The following is a 12,216-nucleotide window of genomic DNA, read 5'->3' as shown; positions in this document are numbered from 1 at the left end:
AAATCACTGTTAAAAATTAAATTATGCTGCAGCTACTTCTTCCAGGACAATCATTTTAATGTATCTCTAATGGCCACACAAGCTTTATTTTTATTATCAAGTGGTGTTGCTCACTTGATTCAGAGTAGCTATAGGAGCGAAATGGGGGGGGGGGGGGGGCACGGCTCATGTGACATATTTAGTAATCTAATGTAAATCATTAGATCTTGACATCTCCATTTCTATGTTATAAGGTAACAGATTTATGTCAAGAGATGCATTTGTACCAGCCAAAATTCTGGCATCAGGCTAGATCATACATGTTATCTCTTTGATATGTTCCGTATGGGTGTGTCACATATGCTGTCATTATTTGATTTACTGTATTCCCTGAATCTTGAATAAACAAAACTGTGAAAAAAGAAATGAAACGAAAAAAGTAATGTAACACTCAGGATTAGGATTAGTGATAATGTATAGGCTGTCACACATTAAAGGGGAATCATTCTTGGCTTTGAGCTACATCATGACAAGTGTAATAAGTTGTTAATCACACTGAAGTGTACAACTTTATTTAAAATACTTTGCTGTGATTATCAGAACTTTCTGCCACATCTTCTGTGTTCACTGCTCAATGAAATGCATTGGATGATAAAGTGAAATAAATTTGCATGCCATTTGGCACAGACCTAGAATAGACAAGATGAGTTGTGAAATGTTCAGTGGAGAACAAAACTACCACACTGCAGGTGATATTCTACTGTGGGCTGCTTCAAATGACACCTCAAACCAGCAACATTACGCATTTAAAGTGTAGTTATAAAAACCCTCTTGGATACATAAACTGCATCTCTCCAATGAGCAGGGGCTTCCATTCAAATACACATGTTTTAATGTCTTTTATTGTGTAATATCAAATATTTTTTGTACAAATGCCATTAACAAAAGGACTTGCATGTTCTAAATCAGGCAGAAAAGAGATGTCGAGTGGGGGCCTGAAAATGACCATGTCCATGAACGCTACACTGAACCAGCTCACAGTGCTCCGCTGTTGCTGCTCAGAGGGAGGGGGATAACACACTTACACACATTATATCCTCTCCTTCATCCGACTGGTCTTAAAAACATAAGATCGGTAAAAAAAATAACTAAGGTGGATATCAATGCAAATGAAGGTCACCAACTAAAATGGGGTCACACAAACTCAGGTTGTATGAGCGATAGCAAAGGGGTGTGCGTGTACGATGTAGTGTCGGGGGAGGGGAGCCAAGGAGTAATGGAAGTTCATTCGTTCGTTTGGTCCAGGTCCGTTGTGTTAAGAAGCTGGGTCGCAGCGGCGGAGATGAGAGGGTTGGTGGTCAAGGGGCGGAGTTTAAGAGCGGGTGTACTTCCCCCAGATGTGCAGCATGAAGACAGAGGCGATGAACAGCAAACTCATCACCAGCACTGGCACCGGCCCTCTGTCAAAAGAAACACAGAAATCATCATTAACACCCAGGTTATTGCACTCACTGACATCACACTCACCATTTTCTACCATCCAAGCCACGACTAGACTAATGCCTGATTTATACTTAAGCCCAACACACACCGTCTGTGAACGCCGAGCGTCAAAACAGCCACCTCCGTTATTTTCAATGAACCTATCCCACCGGCGGCGTCAGACGCGCGTTCACGCCTCGCCTGACGCTCCGATACGCCACTGTTCTATTTTCCAGGCGTTGCCGCCGCGTCGCTGTGCACCCGCTTCACAGACGGTGTGTGTTGGGCTTTAGTTATGCATTGACATTGCATTGCGAGCTTGTAGCGCTGAGAGATACCGGCATGCAAATAAGTATATATCAGGCTTTATTGGAGTGGTTGATTTTATTGATGAGCTCTAGAAATAAGGAGGGGCTCTCATCTCTGAAGGAGGGACTGAGTGGGGCGGGTGGGGGGTGGGTTTGGATGGGGTGCATCGCTAAGTAGCAGCATTGCCATGCCAACCATCTCCTCCGGTTCCCCCTCCTCATCCTCCTGTCAGACGGCTGTAATTGAGTTGACCTTTCAGAGCAGATCCTTTAATGAAGCTTTGAGACCAGCGTCTAAAGCAGGAACAAACATGCACTCGATATACAGCACTGTACCCGCTAGACTGCCCTCCCTCCACTGCTCAATACCCACTACAGCACCATTGATCCACCATGGCTGTGTATGGTCAGGAGACATGAGTGTTGTTGAGGATTCTGTAGTGGAATGAAGTTTATGATAATGGTGCCGAGTGTTTTTAGGAGAGAGATGGTATGCTTGCTTCAAACTAGAAAGCTGTACGCTTACGTGCACAGTTGAAATCGCGCACACACACCAACATGCAACAATGCTAAATTGTTGTGAGAGCAGTGTCCCGGTAGCTCAGTGGGTACAGCACTCGCCTCTTGACCACAACGTCATGGGTACAATCCCAGGCACCGCCAACACAGTGTATGAGTACCACGGCTTGGGTGATGGTAGGCGACAGGTGTTGCACTTCACCTCAGCAATCCATCTCCCAGGGGTCTACCACGCTGCAAAGCGGATAAGACTCCCGCGTTCTGGCTGATACCGACAATAAGCCTCTACAACCTATTAGGTATGATGACGTAACCGGAAATCAACCAACCGCCGGCTTGCAAGGTCTTCTGGGAAACCCAGTCCAATGCAGTGAATGAGGGGGTAGAGACAATCTTGGCTCGCTTTGCTCTTTGTCTGTGACTCGGATCGCGGAAGTGACTTGTGTGTCGGCTCAATAACAAATCATGGGACTGTTTTCAAGCAGATTTTCATGGATCAAAAGCGCAAATACTATCGCATTTGATCCTTGAATCTCCCTCATGCTGTTAGGTGGCCAACAACACATCCGTCTACCATACACTGCCCTTCCTTCACCTAATCAAACTGAGAATTGTACGGTGTACAAGAGGCACGGTGGCACAGTTGGTAGTGCCGTCGCCTCACAGCTAGATGGTCCTGGGTTTGATTTCCGCTGGGGACGCTGTGGGCGTATTCTGTCCTCTCTCATCAGTGCCCATACCCGAGGCGGAGTTTGGCGAAAGGGCCTTTCTGAGTGGAGTTTGCATGTTCTCCCCGTGACCCATAGGGTAGGTACCCTCACAAAAAACATGCAGTAATCCTGGTCTCTAACTACCACACGCTACGTCCGGCCAGGGAAACTCCCCCCTGTCAGGTGAAAAGAAGCAGCTTGGACAGTCCGCTGCGTTGTCCAATACGTTTGTGACACCATAATTATTGTAGTTTGGACATTGTTGCAATTACTTCTCTCTGTTTGAGAAATAATTTAAACAATTTCCAATGTGTGTGCTGGTAACATCTATAGAAGTCTTACACTTTGAGTCCGGGTGAGTCTTCTGTGTAGAAGCGCCACATGCCCCCTGTGCCTGCCGATGTTGTGGTCCTGCCTGCGCTGCGTGTACCACTGCTGGTTGCTTTCCTACGGAAACAAAAACATAAACTCACTCAGTTCAAGATTCTAAATCAGTTACCCAAAAGAGTAAGGTCACACAGTGAGAATTCAGACCAGTCTAAAGATATCTTGAGTCCCCCATCCACTATTGAGGAGGATCTGAACTGTGACCCATAAAAAGCAGTCATTAATCAGCCCCAGGCCATCATAGATTTACACTACATCCACAATACAGGTGCTAGAGATGGCAGGCCTGAGTGATTCATGGATAGTTTACTCTAGTGATGAGATTAAATGAGGGTTAAGGAGGTAATGAAGAGGGTGATTTTAATGGGTAATAAATAATGAGACTGGACAATGAGCTCCTGATTACATACTGATTAAGGCCAAAGCAGTGAAGCACCAACATCTATCTGCTGCTGTAATCTACAGAGACCACAAAAACATAGGGGAGGGTGAAAGAAAGCCCACTTTCATTCATTATGTTACCCACTATATTAAATGAGGGTGAGGTATATCTCGACAATAATGGACAGCATAATTTGTATTAGATTTTTTGGTGTACATTGTCACTTTTGTCATTACAATGCCACATGGATGTAGAGTGTGTGTGTGTGTGTGTGTGTGTGTGTTCTTAAACCTGTGGTACTAAGAGTGGGGTCCGGGGACCCCCAAGAAAATTAGGATTTTTTCATTTCACTATTGTGTCACAGTCTAGAAGTTAGGTATCATACTAGCTTTCACTCTCCCTACTTACAGTATAGACAGGTGTACAAGCCAAGGACAACAACAAACCTTACAATATTATTTTCCCATTGGGGTCCCTGGCTGCTGGCACAAAATATTTACAAATAAGGGTCAACTACCTAATACGTATCAATTTGCAGGTCCTTGACACGAAAATGTTTGAGAACCACTGTTTTGCCTTAAACGTTGCTAGCTGCTAAATAATCTGTTGGCAAGGTTCACACCGGGTATAGTCGATATTGTTAATATAATTTTGGAAGAAGCTGACTGATCATGGGCCAATTCATTCATTTAATGCCTATGCCATAATCTGGGCAGGATACATTGCAAACAGTAAGGATTTAAGCAGCACATGGGTCACATTGGTGGGATGTGGGACTGGGACAGTTACCTCTGTCTGACTGTGGAGCCTGCTGCCCGGGGGGCTACTGTCTTGCTGGGGGAGCGGCTGGAAGCCCCAACGTTGGTTGCACTTGCTGCTGGTCCAGGCTGAGACAGAAAAACAAGAATATAGTGACACAATACAGATTCATTGATGCTTGCAAAAAAAAGGCACAGTGGCACAGATTCATACAAAAGAATGTTAAAAGGATAACCCAATAAACCCTCAGGGTTCAAGTTTAGTTCAGGGTTAAAGAGACAGACACAACTCTAATTTACATGGACTTTCACTCCATATCCAATATTCACATGCAAAAACACAACTAGAATTAACAACCACATCCCAACTCTGAGTCTGAAGTATCTTTTCTCTGGAATTGATGGCTATAAGGCCTTAGCTTCTTATGGCTGGCTCATATACAGTAATAAACTAGCATACTGTAGCCTCTGTTGGCATGTTCTGCATATACAGTAATACACTAGTATAGATGGCCTCTGTTGGCATGTTCTGTATTAATAACAGTTATCCTTTCACAAAATGAAATCAACTGAAAGGGTTGTAGACTAGTCAGCCAAATCCAATGTTTAGCCACGTCTACAAATGAAAAGACATAAGTCAGTTAGCAAGCTAGCTCCAGAATAGTTAGCTGCTCTGAAACTGAATGAAACTGAGCTGGCTTCTATCGTTCTCCAGATAGAGGCAGAAGAACAGGGAAACACACTCACCATTTTAGCTGTTAATTAATGTTCTGCTGTAGGACGAAGATGAAATCCTGAAGTGATGTTGTATTGTTGTTCACCCTGATGTGATGTCCACGTCAATGAGCAGTAGTGGGCAGCCAGTCAGTGAAACATGCGAAGAGAGCCCAGAAAGATGACGCTAGTCTAAAAAGGACACGACTGCTAAAACACAAGACCACCGCAGTGGACCACGGAGATGCCTGACCGCGTGCTCATTCTCTAAAATAAACTAACGACCAAACGACTTGTTTCGTGTGCACACATTTAGGGTTTGTTGTAGAAGGGCAGATTTAAAAACATTATTTGTCCGTTTTTTTCGTATTTGGACCTGGCTTTTGTGATGACATTTACAGGCAGGATTTTGGTCGCTTCTGGCGAGGGGTGACGTGTCTAGCAGGAAGGTAGAGGAATAAGACGCCATTGTGGTTCCTACAAGGAGATGACAGTCGTTGGATTACAATGAAGTATTAGAGCCATCATGGCGGCCGAATGGTAGAGTTTCAGGCTAATTCACGATAAATGAACCAGGGATTGTGATGGTCAGAGGTGTACAAACTTGGCTAGATTCGAGATACAAAGGTAATGTAAACGTAATGTAATGACATTGTGTGTTTGTTGTGTGATTGTCTGATCCCCCCTCCTTTTTAACCACTGTTCGAATTCCATTTAATTTGTCAACCGTCATTTGTAATTATACAATTACAAACTAGTTATTACGATACAGTTAAAGTTATATTTCCCCAAAACAAATTGTATTAATTAATTTTCTTAAATAAGGTCTGTCTATAGATCGTTAAACATTAAAACGTTTCTTTCAAATTAAACAGCCAAGACGATGTCATGTATGATGATGTTATCAATGTACACACAGGTGCTCTGACTGATATGTGACGTCAAATATAATGCAGCCACGTTTATTGATTCAGAATGGTAGTAGCTAGGTAACCACAGTGGATTAAAGCTTGTTTTAGGTGTTAAACACATTTATAAAAGGTCCTATACTATACTACGTCTGCACAAAGCTAGGCTAATCTTCTAATTGTCAGCAGAGCAGCTCCACATATGTCATTGTGGATAATAACTATGGTGTGTACTTATGCTGCTAATATTGCTACTATGCATTCTATTGCTGCATCGGATTGCTGCCATCAAGAAAATTCAGTTGTACACTCAAATAAAATAAAATCATCCATCCACCCATCGGCAGCTCCTCAAAGATGTTATAGACAGTGGATACTAATTTAGATTTTCTGGTCTTCTTGTGGCAGAAGACTGGTGTTTGTATCCATACAAATCATTTGAGTGAGTGACTTAAGCAAATTCTACCTACTCTCCCACCAGGCCACCAAACACACAACTTTTCATTATGCTACTGTAGGTGACATGGGAGGATTCTGACTTGTGTCAAGCATACACATTTTCAGGAGCTCAAGAAGTTCAAACCAGGTGCACTTTTGTTCAAAGAAGCACAGTTTCCTACACAAGAATTACTAAAATATTTCCAGGTCTGGATAAATAAGTATGGAAAAGTATAGTGTATAGAGGGTATGCATATGCATGAAGTGAATGGCAAATCGAGCAAATTTAGTGGCAAAATTAGTGACAAAGTTGTTTATCGTCGTTTAATGCAATCAAATACAACCTTTCTGTTCTGATGAATGGGCTGTCAAGGCCAGAAAGTAGTTTTTTGCCACTCAGTAGGCGTTCCTGCATAACTTCCGGGTTTGATGATGATGTCATGCGCATACCCTCTATAGAAAAATAATGATGTTTCCAGAGTCCATAGTAGACTATTGACATATTGACTATAGACTATATAGACTCGACCAAATCCACACACATGGACACGGTGAATAAATTAGACAGCACAGACAGCGCAAACATGTAATCATTTTGTTTTGGCTAATTTTCCCTTCTTATTTATAACAGAGAACAATACATAATACAATAATATATTATTGGGAAATATGATATGACCGTTTCAGTTATTCTTATTAACAGACAATGAAGCAAAGTCAGTGGACTTTAGTTCTATTTTCTATTTGTACTCAGATCAGATGTCAAATATGTGTGACAAATTGACCAAGAATTCTGGAAATTTGAGTCTGGAAAAGTATGGAATTTAAAAATGAAAATTTTCTTTTTGTCTGAAGGATGGCGCGAGTGGTGTTCCTCCATCCAGACCTGGGCATAGGTGGAGCAGAGCGGCTGGTGGTGGATGCAGCTGTTGCACTGAAGTCTCAAGGGTGTAGTGTTCAGATCTGGACAGCACATCATGACCCCACACACTGCTTCCCTGAGACCCTGGACCCAGACCTGCCTGTGGTGGGTAGATGGCTACACACGCACACATGCCTCATACACCTCTGCAGATAACCGTGTGTTTATAATATGCAGTTGTGGAAAGTAACTAATTACATTTATTCAAGTACTGTACTTAAGTACTTTTTTTAGTATTTCCCATAATAATTTCCCCCTCTCTCGCTCTCTTCTGTAGGTGTGTGTTGGTGACTGGCTACCGACCAGTGTGGGCGGCTACCTGCATGCACTATGTGCCTACCTAAGGATGATTTATGTGGCTGTCTACCTGATCTTCTTTAGCGGGGTTGAATATGATGTTATCTTCTGTGATCAGGTCATTAATACTCACTTCGCTTCTCACTTTGTCCACCAGTAATGTGTATTTCTCAATCGCTGTCTCTATTACATGACTTTTTCTCTCTCTCTCTCTCTCTCTCTCTCTCTCTCTCTCTCTCTCTCACAAGTACAAGTACATTGTCATTCTCTCTCTCTCCTCTCTGTGTTTATTTGTATACACCTCTCATTCAGGCCCGGTGCCACGGAGGGGCAAAGGGGGTGTTTGCCCCCCTAAATCAACCTCTTTGCCCCCTTAGATCAAATAGTTACAGACAAAACAATGGTACATTTCCGAAGGAAGCCAACGAAATCGTGCGCCTCTGCCCTCTATAGATATGCAAATGTGGCGCATTGTCTTCATGTCCAATACCTGCCCCCGATTGCCCCCTCTGTCATTTCATCCTGGCGCCGGGCCTGCTCTCATTTTGCCCCAGGTGTCAGTGTGTATCCCAGTGTTGAGGCTGTCCCGTCACAGGAAGAAGGTTTTGTTCTACTGTCACTTCCCAGACCAGCTGCTGACCCAGAGGACGTCGGCCCTGAAGAAGCTGTACCGTGCTCCTATCGACTGGCTGGAGGAACGTACCACTGGCATGGCTGACATGGTAGGGGCCCTACCAGGCTGGCTAGTGTAGAGGGACATGTCAGGGGCTTCATACAGAACCCATTTGGTTGTTCTATATTACCTCCAATAATAATAATAACTACACAATGTCCCGGAATTAAATCAAGGTACAAAAAACAAAAACTGTAAAATGGCTATCTACATATATACTGATTTAAAAGAAGACATGGTTTACCAGCCTAATCTTCACAGGCAGCACATCCGATAGCCTGTGGGCCCTCATTTTAAAGTCCTGGGCTCTGTTACAGAAAGCTGACTCAAGATATCTTGAACTTAAACTTGGAGTCTGAGTTGATCTGGATTGATGCGACATGCAGATTTTTCACTTCCACTACGGCCAATTTCAAATTGAGTGATCAGGATCGATCAAGCTGAGATAGGCTAAGCCCAGCCAGCAACCTCTAAAGGCATTTTCAGTCAAACACACAAGAGACAAATCATCATGGATTCTTCTGAGACTGACAAACAGTGCACTTGTCATAACTAAGTGTATACAATGATTACCTCCACATATTCAGTCAATCACAATACCTCAGTTACAGCAAAGGGAAGAAAGAGAATTGGCATGGGGAAAAAAAACTATGTAGGCCTACACACTTTCTTTGCATACCCAATGTTATACAAAAAGCTGTCACTGTCTTGTAAACCCTGTTGATCAACCATATGCACTGGGGTCATAAAACATGATGCGACATGGCCTGTCAAAGCTGCTGCCTTATTTATACTATGACCAAATGCCACAGTTTAATGGTTAAACTTTAACCTGTCTGTTTGCAGGTTCATTTTAAAGTTGCCATAGTAAGAGACGGGCAACCTCTCTTTTTGGAATTTAAATTTCAACTTAGCAGATGCAGTTAACTTGATAATCATGCCATCTCGAACAGACATTTAAAATAAACTTAAGAAATGTAGAGATGTTAACAAAGAAGAAATATAATCCTCCCTCTGTCTGCCTGGCTGCTGGAGAAAGCCATATGTAATATTTCTGGGGAAGCATATCCCATGTTAAGGTGAAATAAATACACTTATAAAAAGCACTGGAATTAATTAAGAACTCACAAACGTAAAAATAAAGTACTGTATACAGTAATTCTTAACTTAAAGCAAGTCTACTAAATACAGCTGTCATCTTAGACTCTAACCTAAGATGATAGGTAATGTGTGTACAATTTATGAGATGATTAAGAACTGATGTCTCTCTACTTCTTCCTAGATCCTGGTAAACAGCCAGTTCACTGCAGGAGTGTTCAGGGAGACGTTCCTTAGTCTCGGAGGAGTCCAGACGGACGTCCTTTATCCTTCATTAAGCACAAGCACCTTCGACTGCCCCCCCACTGAGGAGCAGGGCCTCCAAGGACTGCTCCCAGAGGGAACCTCTTGCACGTTCCTCTCTCTTAACCGCTACGAACGCAAGAAGAACCTGGGACTGGCCCTTGAAGCCCTGGCCGCCCTGAGAAAGAGCCTGTCCCCGGGGCAGAGATCAGGTGTCCACCTGGTGGTGGCGGGGGGGTACGACGAACGAGTTACTGAGAACGTGCAGCACTACGTGGAGCTGAAGGAGCTGGCGGCGCGGCTTGGCCTAGAGGGCTGCGTCACTTTCCTACGCTCGCCCTCCGACTCCCTGAAGGTGGCGCTGCTGCGGGGCAGCGCGGCCGTGCTGTACACTCCGAGCAGAGAACACTTTGGAATCGTTCCCGTGGAGGCCATGTACTGCTGCTGCCCCGTGGTCGCAGTGAACTCCGGGGGGCCCCTGGAGAGTGTGGTGGACGGGGAGACAGGGTTCCTGTGCGAGCCCACGGCGGAGGCCTTCTCCAAAGCCATGGAGAGGCTGCTGAGTGAGCCTCAGCTGCGTGTGGACATGGGACAAGCTGGGAGGAGGAGGGTGCAGGATACATTCTCTCTGAAGGCCTTCTCAGACCAGCTACATGGTTACATCCTCAGGCTGACCCAGTGAAGCCAATGCCACTGGCAGAGAGACCACGGGAGAACAACTGGGTAGAACAACACACTGGTCTCGAGCCGTGATGTGCTGCTGGGAGCAGCAATTCCGTAACACTGAACACTTGGAGGTTGAGGTTGCATTAGTCCACAGGGAGTAGGGGGTAGTGGGGGGGTTTGGCAACGTAGAGAATGTATGTGTGTGATGGTAGAGGTCTGGAAAGGGGATATTGTGAGGACTCTAATGACAATTAATCAGCATTCCCCTGGAGGGGTTGCTGAGAGAGAAAAAAAAGATGGAATCTCTGTACCAATTAACAAAAGAGTAACGAGTTTACCTGCCCTGCCGCTGTAGAAATACCAACCTGTGTGTGTGTGTGTGTGTGTGTGTGTGTGTGTGTGTGTGGTAAGTGTGCGGCAGCACCACAACCACGGGCCTAAGAAATGAGTGTACCAAAAAGATTGATTGTTAGACTGCAATGTTTTGCATTGTCTATGTGTTGTTTCCAACCCCCCCCCCCTCTCTACAGTAGCCTTTTGTCTGTGTGTGTATGGGAGTGAGGAAGAATGTAGTTACCACCAGGCGCCATGAGGCAGCCCACAGCACCAAATCGATAAGCAAGATGCTTTGCGATACTTCCTGTCCTCTCAGAGCCTTGTTCACAGCTCACAATGAGCGAGCGCATTGGCCTGTCCATGGCTCTGAGGTTATTAGCAGATGATAGGGACTGTTTGGCTTTATTAGAAGTCTGGCTGATGGGCAGTGTGTCTGCGACTCGGTCATTATCAGCAGGGAGAATAGCAGAAGGTCGGCGTCTGTGCGCTGGCCTCTTCGGCCCTCCTACTGTATAGACGTGCTCTTATTGACATTCCTGAGGTCTTAATAAACAACGAGGACACATAGTTTCCTGACTCTGTGTTGTTTGCTTTGTTGGGAAGTTTTTTGTGGCCTTTAATACTGTTTACTATGGACTTTGTGGGTGAGAGAAGAAGCACAGAAACATTGTTAACATTAATCCATCTCTTGCTCTTTCAGTTGAACAGCCCCATGGTGTGTCAAGCTGTTTATCAAAACGTTTCAACCTGGCTGGGAAAGATTTGCAGCAGTGTTTATTTAACAAAGTCAACATGATGTACATAACGGAGAAATTGCAATGCATTAGGCTGTCTGTCTTAAAGCTGCAATCTGTAAGTTTCATATTATGTCCGGGATACAAATCCAGCTCTCACTTCGACCAACTTCTCTGCCAAGACGGAATCCCTGTTTGACATGGGGGTATATTCACTTATGATATGAGTTTCAGACAGTAGGCCTACTACTTGTTCTAGCATTAAAGTTCTGTCACCATGACTGATTTCAGTCATTTTTATAAGATCAAATGGAATGGGTCAAACGTGAACTAGAATACATGATCAGAATCTTCCATAAAACTCTTAATGGTCTCAGATATTTAATAAAAGCAAAGGGGGCTCCTTTAACAATGTATCACAGACTGGGACGAAAAAAAAGGTCAGTCATGATATATATTTGCTTTTCCTTTAATCCCTGCTTCTGACTTTCATCCATGTTCTTCATACTATTTCTGAAATCAAAAACATGTTTCTTTTTAATATATTTTGCTTGCAATGGCATTAAATAAAGTCAATCCATTCACTTTTTTTAATTAATGCCCTACCTCATACTAAAACTAAAGTATCACAAAAAAGAAGCACAAATAGCTGATCTACAAGC

At 43.8% G+C, this 12,216-nt stretch overlaps 2 protein-coding genes across 3 annotated transcripts in view; one reads left to right on the top strand and one right to left on the bottom strand.

The window, feature by feature from the left end:
- The window catches only part of alg2 (ALG2 alpha-1,3/1,6-mannosyltransferase), a 31,497-nt gene extending 20,109 nt beyond the window's left edge, over positions 1 to 11,388 (top strand). The window contains exons 1-5 of one of the 2 annotated variants that reach the window (XM_083761951.1): positions 5,748 to 5,866; positions 7,441 to 7,612; positions 7,785 to 7,922; positions 8,359 to 8,526; positions 9,760 to 11,388. In XM_083761951.1, coding sequence (XP_083618077.1) covers positions 7,442 to 7,612; positions 7,785 to 7,922; positions 8,359 to 8,526; positions 9,760 to 10,500 — 1,218 coding nt within the window. In that variant the 5' untranslated portion in view covers positions 5,748 to 5,866; position 7,441 and the 3' untranslated portion in view covers positions 10,501 to 11,388. Of the gene's footprint in view, positions 1 to 5,747; positions 5,867 to 7,440; positions 7,613 to 7,784; positions 7,923 to 8,358; positions 8,527 to 9,759 lie in introns of those variants that run through there. The other variant, XM_083761950.1, reaches the window with a different exon arrangement.
- sec61b (SEC61 translocon subunit beta) lies at positions 519 to 5,408 on the bottom strand. The gene is made up of 4 exons (XM_083760546.1): positions 5,273 to 5,408; positions 4,557 to 4,654; positions 3,341 to 3,445; positions 519 to 1,439 (listed from the first exon to the last, which is right to left on the bottom strand). Exons 1-4 carry the CDS (start codon positions 5,273 to 5,275, stop codon positions 1,352 to 1,354), a joined length of 294 nt encoding a protein of 97 aa, XP_083616672.1. The 5' UTR covers positions 5,276 to 5,408; the 3' UTR covers positions 519 to 1,351.
- Positions 11,389 to 12,216: the final 828 nt, after the last annotated feature.

Source organism: Protomyctophum parallelum (assembly GCF_964188405.1).
Source record: "Protomyctophum parallelum genome assembly, chromosome: 3".
Taxonomy (NCBI): Eukaryota; Metazoa; Chordata; class Actinopteri; order Myctophiformes; family Myctophidae; genus Protomyctophum; species Protomyctophum parallelum.
This window is presented reverse-complemented; position numbering and strand designations above follow the sequence as displayed.

Coding starts and splice junctions, on each gene's coding strand:
- sec61b (XM_083760546.1), bottom strand. Junction 3,446..4,556: donor GGCTCCACAGTCAGACAGAG/GTAACTGTCCCA, acceptor TTGTTTCCGTAG/GAAAGCAACCAGCAGTGGTA. Junction 1,440..3,340: donor GACTCACCCGGACTCAAAGT/GTAAGACTTCTA, acceptor TTCTTTTGACAG/AGGGCCGGTGCCAGTGCTGG.